At 44.8% G+C, this 21915-nt stretch overlaps 2 protein-coding genes across 5 annotated transcripts in view; one reads left to right on the plus strand and one right to left on the minus strand.

Annotated features, from left to right (window-relative positions):
- Positions 1-9114, plus strand: part of INTS8 (integrator complex subunit 8) — a 23464-nt gene extending 14350 nt beyond the window's left edge. The window contains exons 17-27 of the mRNA XM_048075196.2: positions 656-840; positions 1881-1914; positions 2591-2647; positions 2728-2789; positions 3740-3858; positions 5649-5752; positions 6485-6535; positions 7196-7269; positions 7365-7429; positions 7517-7560; positions 7765-9114. Coding sequence (XP_047931153.1) covers positions 656-840; positions 1881-1914; positions 2591-2647; positions 2728-2789; positions 3740-3858; positions 5649-5752; positions 6485-6535; positions 7196-7269; positions 7365-7429; positions 7517-7560; positions 7765-7881 — 912 coding nt within the window. The 3' untranslated portion in view covers positions 7882-9114. The remainder of the gene's footprint in view (positions 1-655; positions 841-1880; positions 1915-2590; positions 2648-2727; positions 2790-3739; positions 3859-5648; positions 5753-6484; positions 6536-7195; positions 7270-7364; positions 7430-7516; positions 7561-7764) is intronic.
- Positions 8409-21292, minus strand: CCNE2 (cyclin E2). 4 transcript variants are annotated; one of them, XM_066990602.1, is made up of 12 exons: positions 21143-21292; positions 19509-19547; positions 19317-19425; positions 19071-19130; positions 17798-17949; positions 15552-15687; positions 13286-13432; positions 11996-12091; positions 11615-11749; positions 10690-10801; positions 9684-9838; positions 8409-9293 (listed from the first exon to the last, which is right to left on the minus strand). In XM_066990602.1, the coding sequence occupies exons 2-12, from the start codon at positions 19520-19522 to the stop codon at positions 9192-9194; spliced, it is 1218 nt and encodes a 405-aa protein (XP_066846703.1). In that variant the 5' UTR covers positions 19523-19547; positions 21143-21292; the 3' UTR covers positions 8409-9191. The 4 variants fall into 4 exon arrangements, with proteins under 4 accessions (XP_066846703.1, XP_047931157.1, XP_013027799.1 ...); XM_048075200.2 differs by lacking the exon at positions 21143-21292 and adding an exon at positions 19924-20670; XM_013172345.3 differs by lacking the exon at positions 21143-21292 and having other exon boundaries at positions 19071-19127; positions 19509-19883.
- Between the last annotated feature and the right edge of the window lie 623 nt (positions 21293-21915).

The raw sequence follows: 21915 nt of genomic DNA on the forward strand, positions 1-21915 counted from the left end.
TGTTCCAAAGACACCAAATGCACTGTAATAGTTCCATTTATGAACACGATACCAGTGTTTAATTTCTGTGGACATTCAAGCACTGCTGTTCTTGAAACCTGACTTTCAGAATGGTTTTATAGTAGTGTTTTTACGTCAGTCAGGCAATAAAGCTGAAGCTGAATGCTGATTGTATTACAGGACACATTTTTGGCCTGCTCTGGTTACCTGTGGTGCTTCCTATAAATTCCATTTTGACCCTTAGATTTCTCGGTGTAGCAGAGGGTACCAGCACAACTTTATTTGACTTTCAGTTCAGATTAATTGTTATATGACAATTATAGGTATTTGAGGGATCTAGTCTTTGTAAAACTATATTATATACAACCTAAAAATATATCTCTATGTATTTGATTAAGCTCCTGAAAACAAGCTTTACGTTCTGCTTGTCATAATGAAATACACCATAAGGGAAGTAGTAAAGGGAAGAACATTTTGTTTAATTCTTGTCTTCCAGATTACAGGTCAGGGTCCTCTGCTGCAAAGTTTAGTTATGTCGCTATGTAGTTTTGAAGCTTAAAATTGTCTGCTTAGCCATCTTTAATACCGATAATTCCTTTGCTCCAGTCAATATTCAGAGAAACTCTGCTTACTGTATTTCTTTTGTGTTGCACAGCTGGGACAGTTGCTGGCTGCTACGTGCAAAGAACTCCCAGGTCCCAAAGAAAGCAGACGGACAGCTAAAGACCTCTGGGAAGTGGTCGTACAAATCTGCAGTGTATCCAACCAGCACAAACGGGGGAACGATGGCAGAGTGAGTCTGATAAAACACAGGGAGTCTACGCTAGGCATTATGTACAGGTATCTTTTCTTAACTTACTTTTAAGATTGTTTGATTTGTATACTTAACCCCAAATTCCAGTCAAGAGCTGACTGTATTCCTCTGTCACAGTGGTGGCAGCAGCTGGAGAGCTGTGTCAGTTTCCCTGTTAGTTACCTAATCTCTGTTTGCCTTAGTGGTAACTGATGATGGATTTAGAACTCTGATCTGTCCAAACAGTATATTTAGCCTCTCCTTAAGTCCAAGACTGACTATAAGATGCCTGTTATGATAAACTCTGAAACGTATGGTTATATGGAATAGCTCTCCGTATTAAAAACTTGGAAAAGGTTCCCCTGTCAAAAGTATGGGCTGTTCTTTTGCCTTTCTTGACCAAATTGGGTTCATGTGCATCTAAAGGTCAGCTGCTTTTGCTTACATTGACGTGGGATGGGTGGAACAGGGTACATGCTTGCTTTATGTTTTAATCGTATACTCTGGCAAGAAAAAAGGAAGCCCTACAGGTGTACTTTAGGATCCTGAACCTCTTTTGACCACTGTAATTCAGAGTGTGAAGGGCAGTGACCATGTTTTTATTGTGAAAAAGAATCAGCAAAACCTTTTCCAAACAGGCTGTGCTTGTCTGCCTTGCTTATGGTGATAATTTCTGATGTGGCATGACAAGGAAATCCATGTGCATTACGAATGGTCATTGTGTACCCTATTCTGTAAGCTTGTAGGTCACTGTTGCAGTCCTAGCTTGGAGAATTACAGTACAGTTCAATGTCCGACTCGATACAAAATGATTTTCGTGCCTTTTGTAGCTTGATAAACAAGACACATCTACTATTTTAACCTTTTCTTAATTATAAAAGTCAAACGTTTCAGTGACCGTATTAAAAGTGAATGACCTGACTGAACTTTTTCATTTATACACTCAGCATTTGTAAGCTTAGAGCTGAAGGGTTGTTTTGGCAGGTGAAGAATTTCCTTTACTGACTCTTATTTTCAGTGAATTAAGTTTGTATATGCTGTCAGTTGCAGCTGATTACTTACACAGGTCTTTGTGTCTCTGATTTAGGAGTGAATTGCTGTCCTTCATCAAAAAGCTTCGGGTAAGTTAGAGCTGACTTGGCAATGTGCTTACAATCAGAACTTCCTTCTGGTGTAACACCTCTCTGGAATTTAACAAGTCCAGAAAATGTAATAGCTATATAGATGTTTTTATATGGCTGAAGAACTAAATTTATTACACCTGTCATACAGCAGTGTTGATTAGCTTGATGTTGAACGACGTGATCCTGAATTCTGACAGTAGAGATCAGTTAACATGAAGAGTTTATTTTATTCTGGTTCTCATGAAGGTTGGACGTCTTGGGAAAGCATTTCTTTTGGGGGGAGGAAGAAGCTGCTACTTGCATCAAAATCAAGCAGCAGGAGGAAGAGAAAGGGAAATTGTTTAGTGTGCGCGTGTGTGTGTGTAAATGCACAGAAAGGTGTAAAAAACCTAGCTTAAGTTTAGGGTTAGCCAGTGGGAGGGGGAGAAGTGTACAAAGTCTAAATTTTATATTCAGGCAGTTATTCAGGAAAGTCTGAAATAATTAAAGACTACTTAAAGAAATTTTCTCTCAGCCTTCCTGTGCTGCAGGATTCTTAACAAAGTACTGTCTTATTTCTATAGGACATAATAATGATGTCAAAACTTCTGACATAGCTTTAAAGCTTAGAGAAGGAAGTGGATTTCTGTTAGTTTCATGGGAATGTCCATCACATTTTTCCTTTTCCTTACAGGAACCGTTGGTTTTAACTACGATATTGTCCCTGTTTGTCAAGCTTCATAATGTTCGGGTTAGTACATATAAAGATCACATTTGGATTTCTTGAAGCATTTCCCTTTGTAATTTCTTTTCCTATCTCTTTTCTCTTAGGAAGATATTGTGAATGATATTACAGCAGAGTACATTTCCATCTGGCCTTCCTCTATTCCCAAGTAAGATGATACTAACTCAAAATACAGTTTTCAAAATACATTTAGATTAATTGGTTTAGTTCCAGTTACTGTGGATTAGTTACGGTGTGCTAGTGTCATTTCTGCCGTGTAAGGGCATCGCTGACCCCTGTTGTTTGCAGATGAGTTGGTCTGAGTGCGTGGGGGTTTCTGCTCTTGATTTGATGGTACTGATAGAGATGCAGACACAAGAAAAAGGATTTTTTTTCAATTGTGTGCTTCACTGAGCTGTATGGCTGTGAGCCATATAATATTTTACTAAAAAGTAACTTTCTTTTTTTTAGAGGCGTTTGATTAGTTACCAAAATACTAAGTGGCATATGGTGTGTATTGGTTGTCCTGGCCATATTGAACCATCATCCTCCAATTTACAGGAGAAGTTCAGAGAGTTCATAGGCTCTGTGGGGCCAGAACCTCACCGGTTCAGCCTCTGTTTGTGTCTCATACCTGGGGGCATAAATAGAGAGAGCGTGTAATGTTCAGCGTGCTTAGTCTGTCCGTGGTTGGTCTGATGGGATAGTTTCTCTGTTACTGATGCATAATTTGATGTGTATTAGAAAGCCAAGCAGAAGATGGTTTTCTGTCTGTTACCAGAATTTAGTTATAGGGTGAGGGGAAAAAAAACATGTTTTTAAAAATGGAGATTCCACGTGACCTTTAGGAAAGGCTGCCCAAGCAACGTGTCAAGCTATTGGCAGCTTTCCTTTCCAAGCTAGTTCCATAAATTTCTAGAGCTTGCTGTCTGTGGCCATTTATGCAGATCCTGTGATAATTTATAGTGGTTTCAGGTGCGCGATCTTTACTGATGTTATTTTTGCTTGACATTTAATGCAAAAAGCGGTTTGGACTTAAACTAGATGTGAACTCAGATTACTGGTTTTAAAGAAACAATCACTTAAGATTTTTTTTGTACTTTTTTTCTTTCCCTTTAGTCTTCAATCAGTGGATTTTGAAGCTGTGGCTGTAACAGTAAAAGAGCTAGTCAACTACGCACTGACTGTCAACTCAAACAACCACTTCTGGTTAATTATCCAGGCAGATATTTATTTTGGTAAGTGAAAACAACATCTGTTCTTTAAGCATGTGTACAGGGGCATTTTTTCTTTAGAAATTTGCCTACCTTCATAACCTTTCTTGTATTTCCTTATATGAAGAGAAGCTTAAGTGATATGACTTTAAAATCTTTGGGGGCAGTCATGTAAGTGAATTCACCTAGGAGGTCATCTAAGCTGACAGACTGAGCTTTCAGTGGGTCGTGGGGACTTGATTTTAGGGTAAAGGAAACCTTACTGTAAGGGTTGTGATTAATTTCACTTCTTTTAGTGGGTGTAGTCAGTTCTTGAGTGATACAATCATGCAAACCTGTAATGTGAGAGTCTCTTACTAAGTGAATAAAGGTTTTGTGGATAGCGCTTGCATTTAAGTGTGGAGATCAGCTTTACTCTGCTCATCTGCTCAAGTAAAAATGTTCTGTGTTTTATATAGGGAAGTATCTAGGGTTTGTAAATGAGGAAGCATGAACTCCTGATCTGGTGTTGGTTGTGATGGGAAGCTCTTTCCTCTCTCTCTGTCCTCACCTGCCACTTCCCTGCTACTTACCCTTGCTTATGAGCTGGGAGCAGCCAGCAGAATCGGGACACAGAGCACTTAAATCCCTGTTACCTGCCTGGGGAAGTCTTGTGCAGCCTTTTGGTACTGTGCTTTGTTAGCGTAGTCCCTGGTCTAGTGTCAGCCTCTGAGGCTTACTTTATAGTGTAAGTAAGGAGAGTGGAGAGGGATTGTTGCTGAAGAACGAACTTTGAGAAGCCAGCCAGACAAGCATGGTACTACCTGATGTGTGTGCTAGAGGAGGATGTTGTCATAGTCATCCTCAAAAGTAGGTGGGCATTTCTTGTGCTTAAATTTTCTGTAGGCTCTATTCTAGTGGAATTTAGCGTTGAAGCCAGATTATTCTTTTCTGGCAACAAAGCAGACAGCAGAGGCAAAGCACATACCCCATTTGCTGGTGCTCTGGGCTGTTGCAGGAGGCAAGGTGCATGTTTCTAAACCTCTTTTTGAGCTGGAAGCACGGCTGTGTTGTGCAGCAAGCTGCAGTGCAGAAACTCTAGCCTGTTGATTTAAAAGGAGAGGATTTGTCTAGAAGACTTTTTTTTTTGCTGAAGGTGGGGTAAGGTTTGGGCTCTCCCCTTAAATATGGGAGAGTGATTTGAGGTTATAAAGTGATATCATTCACCACTTGTATGAAGTGGAGCAGCATCCCAGAAGGAGGGTGCTTACATGGGGAGTTTCCAAAGTTGCTACCTGAAGGAGCAGTGGTTGGAGCACTCTGGGCTTGTGGTCTGTATTTCAGCAGCTATGGAAGCAAGCAGACTGCTCTCACTGCAGAGCCCCAGAAGGTGGTCTTCACGTAGGTTAAGAAAGAACTTAGTGGGATTAAAATGAGTGCTGAACCACGAGATGCACGTGGTGGCTTCAGCTGGTCCCTTCTAGCTCACACCGACTAAACTTTGCTACCACCCGTGTGCTAAGCTCCGTGAAGCAAACTCCTTTTCCACTCTAAGGCTGATGGACTTAAGATCAAACATCTGGAAGGCAAAAAGTCATTCTCAGAAGTCAGAACTTTGCCAATGTTATTAGTTTTCCTGATTGTGTGGTTTCTTATGAGTTGTACCTCCTCGTGTGTCAGTGCTTTTTAAGCAATGATATGCAACATGCAACACTCCAAAGGGAGTTCAAATGAGATGCTAGTGTCTGAGTAATCCTGTAAACAACTGATCTGAGTCTTAGAACTAACTGCAGTGGTTACTTTAAAGTCCTTCTTTGGCTTTTTCCCCACTACAGCAACAAATCAATACTCAGCAGCCCTTCACTATTATCTCCAGGCGGGAGCTATATGCTCAGACTTCTTTAATAAGATGGTACCACCCGATGTGTTCACAGACCAGGTGAGTTGGGGTGTTGAAATGGGATTTAGATGTACAGAAATAACCTTTTGGATTCGGTCAGCATCCTAATCCTCTGAAGATACAGAATTGCTAACTACAAAATCTTAGAAGTTACAGGAATACGTATATGTAATGCATTATAATAATGACAAGCCTATGCCCAGGGGAAGTGGCTATTTTTGTGCCCTATCCCATTGCTTCTCCTTGTATGTTTCTGTTCACATGGGAAGTGAGCGTTTCAGACTGCTGTTTCTTCCCCTGTTAATTCTGACCAGCCACAGCCCCGTCTAAGCCTTGCATCAGGTTGCAGTGGTCCTGAAGCCCTGGCTGGGACCGCTCTGCTGTCAGACATCAGCACTGCTGCTCCTCAGCATGCGCTCGGCTCGGTGTGAGAGCTGCTGCCCGTAAAGCACTATGCTGCCCCAGTGCCAGTCAGGCTGTTCCTGTGGGCAGGAGGATTAAAGGCGAAGCTTTTTAGTAGGCTGCAGCCCTGCTTCTTGGCCAGAAACGCTGTGCTTTGTTCTGTAGCACACATCATACCTGTGTGAACTCTCCTGCGTCACGAAAGCTCAGGTGGTCAGTGGAGTGTGCACAAAGCCCAAGGACAGGGAAAGGGTTTAGAAGAATGTAGATGGTTATTTTGCTGGTCCCTTTTAGTTAAAATATATAGATAAATTTGTTGCTGTGTACCTACACTAACATTTTAAAACTTTTTTTTTAACCATTCTGTAGGTGATAAAAAGAATGATAAAGTGTTGTTCATTACTCAACTGCCACACCCAGGTAAGAGCTGAAACGTGGTATTAAGTAAAATGCATCTATAAGTATTTTGACGTCAGAGGTGGGGAGGGGAGGACTTATTACAAAGTAAAACTGCATCTGACTTCCTTTGCAAATGCAATCTGCATTAAAATCTTCTGTCACTGTTGCTTCTAAGGCACTAAAGGGACCCAAATTAACAGACAACTAAATACGTGCTTGGAAATGTTGCAAAAGTATAAATAGTCTGAGGGGGTTTTGTCCCATTTATATCTTAGGTTATGGATTTTTAATTTTTGCAGAGGTGACCTTGTTCTGCAAGATAACCACACGTCATGGCAATTGTTGTTCAGTGGGGTTGTTTGTTCTCCAGGAAGTAACAAAGTTATAATAGCTCCTATAGCAGAGCCTAGCAAATACATTTAGAACCCTGGAAGCCAGGTGCATCCCTTCAAATTTGACTAAGCAACTTTCTTTTTTCTTCCTTTTAGGTATTACTGTTGTTATTTCAGAATATTTCAGAACTTCAGGCCCCTGAAGTTTAGGTGCTTAGGCGATGCTTGGTGTGAGAAGGAGCTCTTGGTTAGGTCTAGAAGCTGGGTGGGGTTATCAGTGCATCGTGTGGCAGATTTCCATTTGTGGGGGAATAAGGCTGTGAAGTCACCTCTGAGCCTTTCCTTACAGGTAGCTATTTTATGCCAGTTCCTCAGAGAAGTAGACTATAAAACTGCATTCAAGGCACTGCAGGAACAAAACAGGTAATTATCACTGTAAAGCTTCTATTACGGACAGTTACATATGTAATGTCCATATGGAAATGTGGGTTACTCATCCAACCTGTGTTTTCTTTCAGTCATGATGCCATGGATTCCTATTATGAATATATTTGGGATGTCACCATTTTGGAATACTTGACATGTATCCTTGTGTTAGAATACTCCTAGTTTATACTAGGCTGGAGAAAGTGACTTCGTGCACAAGTGTTTTTCCTTAATTTACCTTCAGATCTCCACCACAAAAGAGGTGAGACCGACAAGAGGCAGATAGCGGTAAGTTAGCACAGGGTGCTGTGGGGGCATCTTAGTGTTTCTTTCCATCCCTGAAGCAGTCTTTGAAAATAATTGCCACTTCCAGTTCTAATTTCATTGCATAACTCTTAACAGTCTGGATGCTGATGTGAACTTGTGTTCAGCTGGTTTAGCTTTGCTGGAATGACTGCTGGCTAGTGATGCCTCTCTCCTCTTTTGTTGAAGATAAAAGCTATTGGCCAGACAGAGCTGAATGCCAGTAACCCTGAGGAGGTCCTACAGCTCGCTGCACAGAGAAGAAAGAAGAAGTTTCTTCAAGCGATGGCAAAACTTTACTTCTAGGCTAATGCTGGAAGACCACTATGAAATTTGTGAAAAGGGAGAAAAAAATTCTTCCACAACTTTATTTTAAGAATTCATTTAAATTTTTATACAACATTTACAGTCTGGTATCTCTCATTTAGAAATAGATGAAATCTTATAATAAAACCCCGTATCTTTACAAACTGTACAGAAGGCCTGAAACAACAACTTCAGCTATTTCCACGAGGGAGTGGTTGAAGAAGCTCTGAATTCAAGTTTGGGAACTTAGTGGAGAAGAGCTTCATGACCTGCTCAGCGCTGAGTTGTCCCTGAAGGGGGCACAGGTAGGAGCACCTTGAAAGAGGGAGGGGGCCTGGCAGCCGTGTTGCCCGGTACGGTCCCTTCATCGACAGAAGTTAAGCACCTCACATGCAGAGGTAGTAAACATTCCAAGGAAAACACAGTAGTTAATGCTGTTCATGAACACTGATAAAACATAGCTCTACAGTTGCTACTTAAAATACTGCTCCTAGGACTTGAGTGGTCGTAGAATACCAGCAATTCACTTCTTTCCTACCCTCCAGTTCTAGTTATTTGTGTTTTTAACTGTTGCACGTTTGTGGGTGGGTCTTGTAAAACAGAACTCCTTCCTTCAAGGACTGTACTTCTTCCAGTTAGGTTACTTCAGCAGCACGCTTCTGTTCGTACTGTTCCCTGAGGTCAGTGGTATGCTGGATCTTAAGTTTATGGCAGCCCTAAAAGGTGATTTATCCCCCTCCTACGGAACTAAACCTTGCTACAGGGCTGGCTGTACCTTAGCCCAACAGCAGAGTGGTTCCAGAACAGTGAACTGCTTACTCACTGACCTCTGTAATACTGCACCTGAGCTCATAGCTGACTAACTTACAGGCAAGAGAAGAAAGGTCAAGAAGAGGTAATATGTACAAGCTGGCACCGCGTTCTCCTGTATGGCTATCCCAAGTTAAAGCACAGTGACATGTAAGTAAGCTGAGCGGACCAACTATGCCACTCAGCCCTTTCAAAACATGTTCTTGAAATTCATAAATTAGGAATGTTCAGAGTTGAACAGAGTCCTACGTGAGAAGAGACTAAAGTAGTCCAGCCTCCTGTGATGACACAGGCAGGGATGCTTGGTCTAAAACTTCTTTTTTCAAGGCTGTAGGAAAATGCTGGTCCCCATTTCCATCTGATGCTCTGTTGGACATGTCTTACTGCTGAAGTCTTGAGTATCATTAAAGAGCATTGAAGTGAGTCAACTTTAGTGTGGTCTTGTTTTGAAGCACCTAGTCTTGGTTCTGAAACTGATCACGAAGGTTGTTGTCCATCTTTCATTTCTTCTCTGTACTTTTGGGAGGTGTTATTATTCCTGCTGTTGATACAGGTGATAACTGACCTGGGGCAGTAGACACTACTCCACTATTAACTTCTTCCTGTACAGAAGGAGAAAACAACAGTTAATACCAGGGCAAGTTCTACTTTTTATCTTATTAGTTGGCAGCAGCTTTTCCCCATAGTGCTGGTACAATTTTAATAATACAGTTAGGTCACAGAACATAAAATGAAAGATACTAAACAACACAGTAAATATTACTGTATTTTAAACACTTTAACTGGTAATTCCCAGGTATCTACGTCTTTGCTTATGGCTTGTGCACGTTATGCTAAAGGATGTGTATTAATTCATTTCCATGCCCATGTTGGCTCAGGCGAGCCAGTCCCGGTGCTAGCAGGTAGCTGGCTGGCCAGCCTTAGCTGCCTCCGGACAAGGGGTGTGTAATGCACACTCAAGCATCTGAACGGTAAATAGACAAGCCACCTACCAGCATGTCCAAGTAGTTTGTGTGCGTCTGGATATTATGTCTGTCTTCTGCCGCAACCTTCTTAAAATTCTTCAGTTTCACGGGGACTTTTCTTGCCACATTCACAAAAGGAACCATCCACTCTGCGCATTCTGAAATGCTGTCCCAGTCTAAGCCTGTAGGATAAAGCACAGTAGTAACATTTAAAAACATGGAGCGGGACAGTCTTTGCTGGCTAAAATTCCTAAAGTGTTTAAGTGTTCCAAGTTTAAAATAAGTAGTACTGCAGATAAAAAAAAATCAGGACCATCCTCCCCAAAATCCCCAGCATTTCCTTGTGCTTCTTACTTAAACACGTAGAGGTAGCGGAGCTGACCACAGGCCTGAAAGCAGCTCTATGGCCAGTAGGGTTTCTGTTATCAGGAACAATTAAGTGAAAAAGTCACAGTAGGGTAAGCTGTAACTTTGAGTGAGATTTTTTTTTTTGGTTCACACTATAAGGAAACCTGCATCATATCATTGTCCTTTAAGGCACCTTATGCAGTGCACAAGTGCTGAACTTAAGTGGTTTTTTTTTTTTGGACTTTGTAAGGGGCACACTTGTAGGAATTAGCCACAAAGGTTCAATGCTGTTGGCAGCCAGGAGTGACTGTCTAAAATTACATTTAAGGAGAAAAAGTCACCAAGTAATGTACAGTTAATGACTCTCAAAACAATTAATTCATAGAGGAACAGTGTCAACCTAAAAGTAAGAATCTCCTTAATTTCTCCTTAGTTTCCTTCGATAAGACTGCTTTCTGAAAGTGCTTCCTTCTCTCTCAAGTCTTGGCAATATCTGAAACGGAAGGAAGCAAAATCTGGGGGGATGAGAGGGACCCACAGGGCAGAGGAATGAACCATTAGTGTCTGTGTGGCTTTTGCTCTTTTGCAGCCTGATCGACCAGCTCACTCTCAGCAGCATCAGGGATGCATCAGGGCCTTCAGAGGTCACGGCCTAACAAGACAAAAACGTACAAAAGCTTCTTACCTGAAGCTTTCTTAACTACATCAATTGAGGTATAGTGGCAGAGTGCAGCAGCAGCTAGTGTTCTGTACTGGAAGTCCAAAGAGTTCACATCCAGAATACACAGGTCTAAGAGCTGAGGAAACAAGAGTTGAGGATGTAAGAGTTACAAGTTTCAACAAGAAGATAACTTTACTATAATCCTGCCCCAGGAACTGCTCTGCATACACTAGCCCTCCTGCAGTCCATGGTGTGCAGCCCCGCTCTTTTCAGAAAGAATTGCACGCATCTGGTTTACCTGCAGCACCAGGTACAATTAGAGGAGGTCTGACAGTGTTACAATGCAAACCACTTTGTACTTCTACCAGTAACACGCAAGGCAATTTGCTTGCACAGATTGAAGTACAATCTTTAAACTCAACAGAGCTCCAGGAAGGTATTTGCTTAAAGAAGTTACAGAGTAGCTCTGGGAATTAGGTCTACTCTAGTAAGCCTCTGAGCCTGGACATGTATCCATAAAAGTGGAACCAGGGTAGTTTCAGGATAGAGGGGAAACACTCCTCACACTACCTTCCAGCCCAAGTACACAGAAACTACACAGAAACACTGTTACAAAGGACACAGGTAAAACAGTTAACTGGCTTGTGTTGTGCACCCTCCAGGGCTGTTGCCACTGCCTGCTGTTCCCAGAGCACTGCGTTATGTGGTAATATTTCTAGTGTACAGAAAAGTCTTAAGATATCTGAGAGCAGGGAGACCAGAGACACATGGATGCTTCTCCTCAAAATTTAGTATGAAGTTGTCTGGCAAAGTCAAACTTGCACATTCCTTAAAGTAAGAGGTGAGGTGAAACAAGGAAAAGCATTCTCTAACGGCTTATAGGGCATAAAATTCACTTGTGCTGGTAATCACTCTAAACCAGTGCTTTCCTATACAGGTAACTACTTACCTGTGCTATCTGAATGAATTTTTCCTGAGAATACTGAGGTAGCAACACTTTCGGAACGTCCTTCAGAGCATCCACCTGAAGGTAGAGGTTCAGCCAAGAGACGATTGTCACAGGACAGAGTTCCCATTTTAAAGCCTGTAAAGATTAAACAAACATTTAAGCTCCCAAAACCACGCAAGAATTGTTTCGTGCTCTGATCTTTTTTCCCCATACATCCCCCTTCTGAGTTAGCTCCATTTATTGCACAGATTCTCAAAAATTTCATGTCCAAGTACTCATTTTACATTGCATGCCTACCACTTTTTGAAGAAAGTGACATAAAAATACAAGTTTCAGCTGAAGTGAGATTTCAGTTGGGACTTAAAAACACAAAGCTATTACCTTTAACATAATAAGTTCCATTCTTACAATATCGTCTTCACTGCAAGCACCATCAGTGACATAAGCAAATTCCTGTATTTTAGGAGCATAGATTTCCTTTAAAAGGAAGAAGAAAAGAAAAGTCAGGATTAGAGTGCCTTATGATTCTAGGAAAGCTTGAGAAGATGCTAGAAAATGCTTTTTAGACCATATTAAAATATTAACATAATTTACACTAGTAAAGTGTTATATGAAGTGACTTGAAACTTGCGTGATAAGAGATACTCAACCAAGTAGGTTGTATGTTATCTGTTGTATAACATCACAAACTTACTGCAACCTTTTTAGCTTTGGGGGAAATAAATGCTGAGCAATTGGAGCAACTCTTCATTAAAACTGCTTTCTACTCAGCCATACCACTTGATATAAAAAAAGTAAACACCACCCCGTTCTCAGAGCGCACTGCTGTGTTAGAAAACACTGATACAGCTTAGGCATAACGTCAGCTAGTGCTGATGTAATCACACAGATTAAAAAAAAGAAAAAAGCTAGAAAATGGCAACAGAAAATCCCACAGCCATCATAGCTGGCAAAATGGTGCAGAGATACTTAACATAATTTAGCCAACCTAATCTAATCAGGCCAGTTTGGGCCACATATAGGTAGGTGTTTTAGTAAGAAAGAACCTGCCAACAGAACTGCTTGTAGCGCACCACCTTGCTTTAGGAGCAACAGCTAGATCAGGGGGGGTTCCAAGTATAACAATATCCCAAATTTGCCTCTCTGTTTAGCCTATCATGCGCTACAGCCTATTTAGGAAACAGACAAAAACACAGTCTTGGCTCAGAGCTGTAGCGTGCAATGCAACGCATCACATTGCCATTGTTGCGGTGATTACATTATCCTCGAAATAAAAAACTCCACTAAATGGGTTTAAAGGGATATCAACCTGCTGTACAGGCTCGAGACACAGGCTTGGTTTTGCTCAAGTCCCACACCCATTCCTGAGATTGTTTGCCAACTGCTCTGTGTTTTGAAAAAGACAAAACGAAGCAGAATTGCTCCTAGCATGTTTGCATACCTTTCAAGTTTATGTGCTCTCCCTCCCTGCTGCAGAGGAAAGGGGGGACAAAGACTACGCTCTAAGAGATTGACACATGCACAACTGAAGGAAAAGGAAAAAAAAATCCCCTTCTGACGTGCAGTGCTGTATGTGTGCCACCAAGTTCAAAAGATTCAGACAGAAGAAGTAAATATGTTACCACTGTCTTGAGTTACTTCGAACATAATATCCTCCTCCTTGTGTCTTACCTCAAGCTTGGAGGCGATGAACAATGAGGTAATTCCTATGAGCTGGAGCATGCTCTTGTTAATGTTCTTTTGTGTCAACATGAATCTGTCAAAGAAGTCTTGAGCTAGGTAGAAAGTTTCCCTGTGGAGCGCATACACCTCACATACCTACAACAGAGGAAAAAAAAAATCAATTTTCTGTTATAAAACCGAAGGTATGCACACTAAAGTATTCCAGCTTTGACAGTAAAACATAATATATATGATTTTATCTTTTACGCCCACAAACTATCACACAGCCAGGTGTTTTAGGTGGTAGCGGTTAGTATGGGGCTTGGTATCTTCCACACACTCATCTAACCATGGGTTATCTACAATGTACTACCACACTTCCAAAGTATACTTTTTCCAACATTAATAGCATCCAACATCCTTAAAAATAAGAACAAAAAGCCAGAAGTTTTCCACTGAAAGAAAAGAGACTAACTGGGGACTGAGGGGGAGGAAAAAAAAAAAACAAAACACACACACTAACTTGCTTAATCAAGAATACTCTGGGTTCAAACCTCGTCACTGGCCTCCTCTTTTCTCTTATCTCCAACTGAATTTTGGTGGGTTTACCATAACTCCATCTTATCTGCAACTGTATCCCTTCTACAATTATAAGTGATTTATAGATATCTAAATAGTTCCTAATCTACTTACAGACAACAGGGAAAAATATCCAGGCAGCAGATCCCAAGTAGATCTGACTTCCCACCTCGCTTCCTTATTCCACTTGGATACAAAGTCAGAATAAAATCTCACTATTTATAGCTATTTCCTAAGAGAAGGTCGAAAGCCTGTTTGTGGATTACATCCCTTCCTGATCTTTGAAAATGCAACTAGTTCAGTAATACCACAGCTATTTTTTTTTTTAAGGAGCTGATGTAATATTCACAACCTGATGAGCTATTATGAAATGATTAACTACTGCTCCAGACAAGATTCACAACTAAAAAGGTCCATATCATGAATAAATGGTATAATTTCTATAGAAGTGTACTGGCCAAGCATAAATAATATTACTTGGTCACGTTAAGTATTATCTCTAACATGATGTCACAGAAGACAACGTAAGGAGCTACTGGAGAACTCAAAGCTGCTGTGATTTTACTCCACTGTGGCGTACAGAACCACTGAGCTAGACAACAGTAATTAGATCAATGCGATCAATTTCCAAACAAAAAAGTTTATTTCCTAGCAGCTCAAGATTAAGATAACTTAAAAATCACATCCAATTCAAAGATGATGTGTAAATTGCACGTTAAAGGAAGCAGTGAAGCACACAAGTGTAACCATCTTTATATTCACACCATATTTAAAAGACACACACCTCTTTCCCCCGAAACTCCCTGCTATCAGTACTGTTCGATCAAGACAGCAAGAGTGCCACCCTAACATCTGCTTCCTCGGGAGCACTTGGTATCACAGAACCGATAAACCTGCACTGATCCCTTCTGCTGATGAGCGAGAACTACGTGAGGCAAAGGTTGCTTTTGGCAGCAGCGATCGAATGTGCTATAATACAGAGTGTTCTTGGAAACGGTTCCAGAACGTAGCTCTCTACAGCACTAGCACTGCTTCGCGTGGGGTCGGCTGCCAAGAGTGCAAACCTCCATTTTGTCTGACAACGGGAACAGTCTGAAGCACAGCAACCAGCCTGGGATAGGGATGATCCATCTGCAATCCTTTTCAAACAAGAACCTGCCTGCATCAAGTGCCTTCAGGTGTCAGTCACTAACGTACTTTCTTCTGCTCCCTCTGAAGGATATAATTAGACATTTACTAGTAAGTCAGAGAAGACTAGTGTTGGGGCAGGCATCTAAAGGCTCTTGACATAGACAGGGCCAGGGCGTTAACTCCGGTCCTCACTGCAGGTGCAGTTGTCTCAGATACACCTGAAGATGTAAAGCTGAAGCTCCATAAATAACCTGTTTACAGCTACTTCAGTAGAAGTGTCCCACACCTAGATTTCCCCTGTTCCCAGGCAGTTATGCAGCATGCTAAGAACAAACATTTATAACTGTTGCTTGCTGCCCTGTTGGGGATGCTGAGTGCCTCCTACCTGGAGATATTTAATGTAGCTCATCACGAAGATCAAAAGTAGTAAATTGTAACCCCTTTGTTGCAAGCTGGTTTGGGCATTTCCAGTACATTTTGCTATTGAATCTTTTACATAAAAGCTCTGCTTACATCTGCCTGCTTCACAGGCATAAGACAGCACAAAGCAACAAAAAGAACGCACCTCTAGGAGCCAGTCTAACAGTATCGATCGCATGTGCGGTTGCAAACTAGAATGTAGGGAGGTGAAGTGTTTGCAGTGAGCGTATCTGTTCTCCTTCTTCAGGATGTTGAGCCAGACATCTTTGGAATTTCCCCAGCTACGGAGTAAAGTTACAGAGCACTGTAAGTATACATGCACCTTCACAAAAGGAGCATTAAAAACATGATTTATAGATATTCATGAACAAAAAGACAAATTCTGTAGCCTAAAAGATCCTTACAGGAATTAGAAAACTGCAGGCATACTTTAAACACTTACCACCACCACAGCGGCTTGCCAAGATCATCAGCAAGTCCAGTTTTATAGAGCAGCCAATAAACCTGAACACGTGCATCCCAAAGTTGCACATACAGCCACGCAGAGTTTCTTATTCTGCTTAGTTAGGTGGCCATTAACACACGCAGCTCAGCCATTTTAGAACTTGGCTTTCCAGAGAGCAAGGTAGAAAACAAAACCACGCAAACAACCATCCTACTACCTAAGAAACAGCATGCACGAAGTTGTCCGTCTCAGTTCCGGAAAGACATTGAGAGCTGGTGTTTAGAAAAAGGTAGGGACAGATGAGGCTTAGAAACAGGCCACTGAAATAAAAATTAAGTTCTCATTCACTGCTAACATAATTTATCAGCAGCCAAACCTACCTGGGAAGAAGAAAGAAGATGACTATATAATAAATACAATTTGGTTTTAATTTGGAATTGTTATAATGAATTGATGTGGGCTTTTTTTCCCCTTCGATATTTCTCATCCTACAGTTACTAAGGAGGACAGGCTGTAATTAACGTAACATCAATCTCCTTGTGAAGTTCTTGAAGTTATGTAGTTACCTTTCCCCAGGCAAGAGCGTAGAGAAATTGAACAGACCTCATCACTGGCACTGCCTACAAATCTTAACTCAGATCAGTTTCACTCTGCTGCCACCATAAATAAAAAAAACACGCAAGAGACACTTGCTTAATGCACAACTCTCTCTTAGTGGCCAGGCATCAAGAAATCTCCTATCACAATCTTCCTGCTGCAATTAGGAAAGTATGAATAAGGCAGTAGAGAGTAAACAACCCTCTCCTTTGGGTAATCGGAAAGGCTGGATCACAGATTTACCAGGTGCCTATTGACAAGAGGTGAACATCAAGGATGAAACTCCTTGTGCGGAATTCTGTGCCTGAACACGTCTTCGGGATCCAGCAGTTTCCAGCAACTTTCTAAAGGCATACATGAGATTCCTTCCTTCGCTTTATTTTTAAACAAAGAAGTGCTCCGCACTAAGCTTTCACTCACAGAAATACACTCACAGAAATAGTTATTTGCCAGATATAGGGAAGAGTATATTGCTCTTTAAAACACAGTTCAGCAATATACAGCAGGTTTGGGAGTAATACTGAGAAGAGCAGTCAAGTTGAAAGCTTGGCGAAAAAGGCCACTGACAGATGGACCTACTGCTTTGCAGTGAGGCAGAGCGCACGCATCTCCCAGTTCCAGCCAAGTTTTAGCCAGAACCACGTGAAAACATGGTGTATCTGGCCAGGTCTTCTGAAAGTAAAGCTTTACATTCTGGTTTTCTCCTCATTCACTTCAGCAGTAGTTCTCTGTAGTGCACTGCAGTAAATTTGGCAGCTCCTTCATTAATTACTGGGCTGATATAAACAGCAATTGGGATACTTATCTGACACACCTGAATGTCTAAGAAACTCAGAAATCGAAAAATCCTCTCTAGTCAGCTAATCCGTCCTCTGGAAACTGTTTCTGTCAGTATACTTGAAGAATACTAACACAAAAGTTTCGCAAGAAATATTCCACTTGGGTGATTATCCTTTCCCCTTCAGCAACATCTTCATTTAAACACTTTAAACATTTAAACATTTTAAGTTCTTACAGAAAACTTTGCTTAGTATTTTGGCCGCTTTGTTGGTCACTCAGTTTCAACAACACAAAGAAGGTTAGTTTTAACCACTGTGCACCTCTTAAGAGCTTATAAGTTATAAAAGGATAAATCCGAAAGGCAAAAATGATCTGTTCAGTGCATTTATAAGATAAGAGATAAAACCTTTGTTTTTCTGGACATTGAACTGTTTGTGGGACGAGGAGACAAGTAGAAGAATGGGTTGCATATTGTCCACTATTAGACAAACACAACACAGCATCAGATACTATGACAGTAGCTCAGCATATGTGATAAGACAAACATCTGCTGTATCTGGTCAACTTACTTGAGTTCCGGCAAAGGCGATGGATTTATGAAGAGGTTTCTGAACCTGTATTTTTTGAATCTTGAGAAGTCAGTGGTTACCGATTCTTTGTGAGGCGTTTCAATAATTATGCAAGGTGAGATGCCTCCTGTTATCGTGGGCGGCCAACAGCTCTGCAACATAAACAAGGTGTCTTTTAAACTTTGGTTTTACTAGGATAGAAAGAGAGGAAGATTATTGTATCAACAACGTTTGTAATGAGCGTTATTTTTTTGGACCTCGAAATCAATTTGAGAAACCAAAGAAAGAGAGAGACAGACTAAATGCCAAAGTCTTTTGCAGCAGAGAGACAGAAAACATATGAACGAGTTTGACAAATCCAAGGAACTCAGCTTGAGGAGATCTGTCATTGGTTTATGAACCCACATGCAGTATATCTATTGTTTGAGCTCTACAGCTACAGTACCTAACAAAAAGGTACTTACTGCTACTAGAAAACAAGACAGTAGGTTGCTGGTTCTATCTACTTATCTATTCAGAGGGAAAAGAAAGGAGAGGGTGGAGGTTCTACTGTTTCTCAGTGGAAATTCAGCAACTGGTTATCTTCCAATTTAGTACTCCACTAAGGGAGGAGCCACCCATCTCAGCTCCAGAGCTAGATACCCACCGAGCAGGCAGCAGCTGCGAACTATCTCTCAGCTTGCCAATGCCAAACATGCAATGACTCCAAAGGATCGCAACCTGAAGTTATTTCATGCAAAAAGCTTCAGAGAAAGAATTCGATATTACTTCAGCTAAGCGTGTAACTTGTTTCACTGTTACTTGTTTGGTTGTACATAACCAATATAACCAGGGAGGTCTCAAGTGTGCGAAGCATATGTAGTGCTGTAATGGCTGACAGCCTTCAAAATGGTGACAACTGAGCTTTAATCATGTTCTGTGGATTTAGGGGGATCCCATGGACGACGAATGGCAACACCTGCCCCTGAACACAGGAACATTTCCTACACAGTCATCTTGCAATGTAAGATACGTATCATTTCCTTACTGTATCTAAAGCTATTTAGTCAGAATCAAGCAACTACCCTAGGAGTTAACTTGGTTCTAAAACTCTCTGTAAAAAGTAAAAAACGTATAAAGAGATGCTAAGTTGCAGAGCTGACATACTTTCTATACTTGAAGGTAGAAAATTGCCTTTTCCAATACTTCCTAGCATGGGATGCATGACTTCACACCCACCAATATTAACCAGACTCCCTCACCTAGTTTGAACTAGCATACAGAACTGAGTTACCTTAATTTCATACTGATGTTTTTTAGCAATTTTCCCATCTTCTTTCTTCTTAATCTCCTGCTGAAAAGAGAGATATATGTCAGTAGATTGACCATGACCACCAGCACGCCCACCTCTAAATCTAAAGGAATTGTTGCTACTCCTGCCCCATTTTCTAATTCTGCAGGGAATTCTAATTTTCCCCATCCAAGTGACTGGGGAAACCTGCAATATTATTAAATATTTCAAGTCACCCAGATTGGTCACCTCTGCTGTTCTCCTTTTTCTGGTCTGGAGATGTTCTGGTGCCTGCAGTTCCTGTGAAGACTCCTCTTGACATGACAGTGGCTGCTGCTGCTTGGCTTGCAATCGGCTACTGCAAAGAGACGCGCGCCGTTAGGAGAGGGGCAGCGAGATGAACGCAGATTAGCAGGGTGTATAGTAACGCTGACGGTTTACCTGCGTCTTGACATCTTCTTCGGGTCCTAGGATCTCTACCTGGACCAAAGGAATAACAGAAGGTGAGTCAATGCATCCTCAGAGACCTGGGAGTAAGATCTGTACTTTGAGATGGTGTCACACAATGTCACCCACCGAACCGTGTCCCCAAGCACCACGTCCAGCCTCTCCTTGAACACCCCCAGGGACGGTGACTCCACCACCTCCCTGGGCAGCCCGTCCCAGTGCCTGACTGCTCTCTCTGAGAGGAAATGTCTCCTCATTTCCAGCCTGAGCCTCCCCCGGGCTGTGAAAGCCATTTTCCCTGAACGAGAAGGGGCAGAGGGGCAGGTCGGGCTGGGGCACGGGGGGGGGCACACCCGGGGGGCAGCAGCTCCCCCGGGGGAGCCACCCAGCCGGGTCCCGGCCCCCACACCTGCCGTGCCGAGCCGTGCCGAGCCGTGCCGAGCCGCCCGCGCTCCCGCCGGCCCCGCAGCGCCGGTTCCGCGCCAATTTGCAGAGAGCGGGGAGGCAGAGCCGGGCCTGCGCCGTGCCGAGCCGAGCCGAGCCGAGCGGGGCTGTGCCGTGCCGAGCCGGGCTGAGGGGTCCCGGCTGCTCCCGGGGCCAAGCGAGGCCGTGGAGGGGGGAGCTGGGGGGAGGGGGGCGCCGCTGCCCGCGCTCGCTTCTCCCTCCAAAAAGCGCCGAGCCCCCGCCGCCCCCCTCTTCCTCCTCCTCTTCCTCCTCCTCGCCCCTGGGTGAGGGGTGCCTGGGGGGGTCTGCTGCAGGGGGCAGGGCAGCGCCGAGACACCCCCCCCCCCCCCTTCGGCTCCCGCCTTGAGGCGAGCCAGGCTCCCTCCAAAACCTGAGGTGAAGGGGGTGAGGGGGGTGTCCCCGCACAGCACCCCCGCGCTCACGGGGACCCCCAGGCTCAGGGGGAGCCCCCCCAGCGGGGACCCCTCATCTGAGGGGGGTTTGGGAGGGGGATGGGACCCGCACCCCCCTCACCGAGGGGACAGGGGGGCACGGCGGGGAGCGAGCCCCCTCCCGGCCGCGTCCGTGTCCCGGGGGGGCCTCGACCCGCGGGGGGGTGCCCGGGGGGTGCTGGCGGGCGGGCACCCGGGGTCAGCCCGCCAAGAGGCACGGGGCCGGCTTCCCCGCCCCCACCGCGCCCGTCTCCCTCCAAAACCTCCAAAAACCTCCCAAAACCCCCAAAACCCGGCCGGCAGCGCGGGCGGGCGGCCCCCGGCCCCGCTCACACCGGCACCCCCCCGAGGGCTTTGATGGGGGGGGGGGGGGGGGGAGCTGTTTGGGGGTCGGATGGGGCCGCCCCCACCTCCCTTCCAGCCGCTCTCCCTCCAAAACGGTGCCCGGGCGGGAGGGCTGCCCGCCTCGCCGCTCTCCTCCCGCCGCCGCCGCGGTGCCCTCGGCTCCCCCCGGGGCTGTGCCGGTACCACCGGTACGAGCACCCCCGCCATCACCCCCATCATCATCACCCCCATCGTATCAGCAGCAGCATCCCATCAGCACCACCACCAGCACCCCCCCCAGCAGCAGTATCCCCACCACCATCCCCCCCCCCCCCCCGCACACCGGAGCCCCCCCCTCACACCGGTTTCCCCCCCCCCCCCAGGGTCCCGGCCCCGCTCCCCGCGCACCTCCGCCGCCACCGCCCGGGCCGCGCTGCTCAGCTGGCGCCGGCGCCAAGCCGCTATATACCGCGGCTCGAGCCCGCGCTGCGCATGTGCGAGGGCGGCAGACAGCTCCGCCGCCCCGCCCGCCGAAACGCCGCCCCGCCGCCGGGACCCCCGCACCCCGTTACCCCCCCTTCCCCCGCATCCCCCCCCGGGGAGCGTTACCGCAGCCCCCTCCCCGCTCGCCCGCACCCTCCTCGCCCTCCGCCGCTCGCACCCGCCCGCCCGCCCTCCCCGGCTCGCCCCCAGCCCTGCCGCATCCCCGCGCCGCGCCCCCCCCCCCCCCCCCGGTACCCCCATCCCGCCCCGCTCGGTGCCCGCCCGGTGCCGGGGCCGCTCCCAGCCGTGCCCGCGGTCCCCGCGAGCCCCGCGCCCGCCGCGTCCCCGCCCCGGGGCGGAGCCGCCGCCCGCTGCCGCCAATGGGGGCCCGGCTCCGGGCGGCAGCGTGCAGCGGGCGGCGGAATGTAAACACGGCCCCGCCGCCCCGCCCTGAGGGAGGCTCCGCGCCCTCAGCGCCTGGCGGGTCCTCGGCCTGAGGTGGCGGCTCCCCGGGTAGTCAAAGCGCCCTGAGATTGTCAGATCTGAGGAAAAAAAAAAGGGGCTTCTCCTCAGCTTTCCCTCAAAAGTCGCCCCCCAAATGTGGTTTTGGGCTGTCAAAGCAGCGCAGCCCTGGGCGGGAGCAGGGAATCATAGAATTCGTTAGGGTTGGAAAAGATCTCCGAGGTCTTCTGGTCCAA

Source organism: Anser cygnoides, chromosome 2 (assembly GCF_040182565.1).
Source record: "Anser cygnoides isolate HZ-2024a breed goose chromosome 2, Taihu_goose_T2T_genome, whole genome shotgun sequence".
Classification (NCBI taxonomy): domain Eukaryota; kingdom Metazoa; phylum Chordata; class Aves; order Anseriformes; family Anatidae; genus Anser; species Anser cygnoides.

What these genes read in the sequence shown, in the direction of transcription:
- CCNE2 (XM_066990602.1), bottom strand. An exon ending in TCATCGCCTCCAAGCTTGAG is followed by an intron (nt 12,092 to 13,285) that starts GTAAGACACAAG and finishes TTCCTTTTAAAG; the next exon opens with GAAATCTATGCTCCTAAAAT. An exon ending in TGGAACTTATTATGTTAAAG is followed by an intron (nt 11,750 to 11,995) that starts GTAATAGCTTTG and finishes TAATCTTTACAG; the next exon opens with GCTTTAAAATGGGAACTCTG.